This window comes from Scylla paramamosain, unplaced genomic scaffold, assembly GCF_035594125.1.
Source record: "Scylla paramamosain isolate STU-SP2022 unplaced genomic scaffold, ASM3559412v1 Contig2, whole genome shotgun sequence".
NCBI lineage: Eukaryota > Metazoa > Arthropoda > Malacostraca > Decapoda > Portunidae > Scylla > Scylla paramamosain.
This window is the reverse complement of record NW_026973667.1, coordinates 4,837,910-4,841,261: the sequence shown is the minus strand read 5'-3', so window position 1 is coordinate 4,841,261 and position 3,352 is coordinate 4,837,910. Positions and strand designations below refer to the sequence as shown.

At 49.6% G+C, this 3,352-nt stretch overlaps 1 protein-coding gene across 1 annotated transcript; it reads right to left on the bottom strand.

Annotated features, from left to right (window-relative positions):
* Nucleotides 1-1,892: 1,892 nt before the first annotated feature.
* LOC135095959 (zinc finger protein 737-like) lies at nucleotides 1,893-2,971 on the bottom strand. Its single transcript, XM_063997109.1, has one exon. It carries the CDS (start codon nucleotides 2,969-2,971, stop codon nucleotides 2,180-2,182), a length of 792 nt encoding a protein of 263 aa, XP_063853179.1. The 3' UTR covers nucleotides 1,893-2,179.
* Nucleotides 2,972-3,352: the final 381 nt, after the last annotated feature.

The following is a 3,352-nucleotide window of genomic DNA, read 5'->3' as shown; positions in this document are numbered from 1 at the left end:
GTACTGTTTTGCTTTGTTTTGTTTTCCTAGTTCACCAGTTTTGTTTTTGTTCCTCCTTTTCTTTATGCATTTTGTTTCCCAGGCTTGTTCTTGTTTCTTGTCCTTGTTCTTGCCCTGGAGTGTGTTAGCATTACAGCACCAAGACTACAATGTAATGTGTTCTTGGCCAGTAAAGTGAGGAACTGACACAGATTGGTTCATAACTCCTGTGTGAAGAGAAAACAAGAGAAGAGAAGAAAGAAATGAACAGAGGAATGTGTGATTAACTGGTAACACTTGTATGAGGGAAAGAAGAGAAGACAAGAAAGAAATGGATTGAGGAATATGACACAAATTAATTGATAACACTTGTATGAAGAGAAGAGGAGAAAGAAATGAACAGAGAAATATGACAGACAGACTGATTGATAACACCTGTATGAAGAGAAGAGAAGAGGAGAAAGAAATGAACAGAGAAATATGACAGACAGACTGATTGATTGACAACCCCTGTATGAAGAGAAGAGAAGAGGAGAAAGAAATGACCAGAGAAATACGAGTATGACAGACAGACAGACTGATTGACAACACTTGTATAAAGAGAAAAAAGAAATGAAAAGAGAAAAATGACAGAGACTGACCACTAGAAGACAGTGTTGTGTTAGGCATCAGAAGACTGTGTTATTAGTGTTGGTGTTCCTTTCCTCTTGAGACACCCTGTATAGACCTTGGTGGTGGTGTTCACCTGCAGAGGTGTCAGTGTTGGGACGGCAGCCAGTGGTGGTGCCCCAGCAAGCCTTACAAGCACAGCACACAAGCCACGGGGGAAGTGGTCAGGGATGAAACACTCGAGATTTACAGGCCAGAAAAGTGTTTGGTGAGAAGCAACATGCATTCACACAGGAAGGGTTAAGTGTGACCAACCTGCCTGTCCCTGGACCCCTTCCCTGCAACACAACACAGTCAGCAGCACCAGCAGCAGCGCAAGAATATATTTTGCAATTTCTTCCCAGTTCAAAGACTGGATGTGCCTGTGGAGCAAGTAAAGGTGTCTCAGTGATTGGTGATGAGGGAAAGGTGTACCAAGTGGCAGTCAAAGGGTTAGTGGCTGGCCAAACGTGCACGACTACACTCGCCCTTTGGACGCTGTGCATCTTTGTAACAGCCTTCAATGCTGCGCCACACTGCCGACTGAAATGCAAGCTGCCCAGAACTGGCCCCGGAGCACAAGAACACAAGGGTTGGCGCAGGAAGCCACCAGGCCAACACGTGCCAGTCCCTGTAGAGAGTGCCTGCCAGTTTCCACCCGTCATCCCCGTCCGTACATTTGTCTAATCTTTCAAACCTCCCTACTGACGCAGCACTAACAACCAGATTACTCAGTCACTTCCAGTCATCCACCACTATTTGAGAACCATTTCCTTCCTGTCTCTTTAAACATAACTTTTTTTCAAGCTTGAACCAATTATTTGTTGTATCCTGAGAATTTTTCTTATGTTACCCTTGCTATGGTCCCTGTACCACTTAAAGACCTCATCAGGTCCATCACATAGATGCACAAGAGTACATGCAGCAGAGTGCAGCAGAGTGAAAGTGCACAGCAGGGCACCCCAGGGCTCTGTGCTGGGTCCCCTGCTCTTCCTAATTGATATGAAAGACCCAACACACATTCTTACACCACCACGCAAGACACTTGTGCTTGCCGAAGACTCCCCAGCGTCAGCACAACGGCTCAGGCACACCCAGTGCACACAAGAGAGCACCGACAGGCCGGCGGAGTGGTGAGGGATGTGGCCGCTCAGATCCAGCGAAGCAAGTGTGGGGCAATGCTTGTGGCTGCCACAACTTGGCGCAGCAAACACCAGACACAGGGAGCCGACACACCACCACTCAAAAAGGAAAAGAACGTGGCATGATGTTACACACACATTTATTGAAAGTCACACCTGCACTGCCAACAAAACAACTGCTGCGGCCACTGCTCCCTCACAGCACACCTGGGCATGGCCGCCACCGCCACCACCACCACACAAAACAATTGCTGGGGCCATTATTCCCTCACAGCACACACAGGCACGGTTGCCACCACTGCCGCCACTGCCACCACCACCATCACCACCACCACCATCACAGGCATGGGTGTGGTCCCACTCATGCATACAACACACCTCAAAAGTGGACCCTCATGTGCCTGGCAATATCAACCCCTTGTCTTGAAACACTTGCCACAAACATCACACTTGAACTCCCTCAAGCCAGTGTGTCTGAAGATGTGTTTATTGAGATGAGAAATGGTAGGAAATCTTTTGCCACACTCATCACACTCATAGTTCTTAAGACCACTGTGTGTCAGGGTGTGTGTGGTGAGGGAAGACTTGTGGGTAAATTTCTTCCCACACTCATCACACTCATAATTCTTAACACCACTGTGTGTCCGGGTGTGTGTGGTGAGGGAAGACTTGTGGGTAAATTTCTTCCCACACTCATCACACTCATAATTCTTAACACCACTGTGTGTCAGGGTGTGTCTGGTGAGCTGAGACTTTGTGGTAAATTTCTTGCCACACTCACCACACTCATAATTTCTAACACCACGGTGTGTCAGGGTGTGGTAGTCAAGGCCTTGTCTGGATACAAAAGTTTTGTCACACTGCTGGCACTCAAACTTGCTCTCTCCTCTGTGGACAGAGCTGCCTGCCTCCAGGTGATTCTTGCCACCACACCTGTGCCTCCCCACACCTGAGGCTGGTTGCTGCTGCTGCTGCCGCTGTTGCCGCCGCCGCCGGCCGCTCATGCTGCTGCCCGGCCTCACAACCTCCACCGCAGCACCACTCCCTCCAGCACACGCCGCGTCCAGTCCTGCAGGGACCCTCGGGGAGGCCAGACAGCCGTCAGTGCCAGGCAGGGCAGCGGCCTGGATGCTGGCCTGGTCTGTGGAGCAGGGAAGAGTGGCGGCCATTACAAACTGTACCCACGTCTCAGAAAGAGCCATTTCTGCAAGCACTGACCAACGTGATGCCGTCTTTGTCACTTGTGGGACGGGTCAAGTCACAAACCCTTCAGTAATTGTCAACTACACACACACACACACACACACACACACACACACACACACACACACACACACACACACACACACAGACATACTCACAATAAGGGCAAGAATGGTACAGCCTCAGGAGTGAACCAGGGACATCTAAGCACAGAGCAGCACAGCGGTGCACAGGTCTCCCCTCTCTCTCACAGCAAGTGCCTGGAAGAGTGCATCACCTTGGGTCAGTGGTTCTTAACCCTTGGGTCACAGCCCAAAGTTGGGTCACTCACCCACACTTCACTGAGTCGTCAAAAACACGAACACATTTTTTCTCCGGTA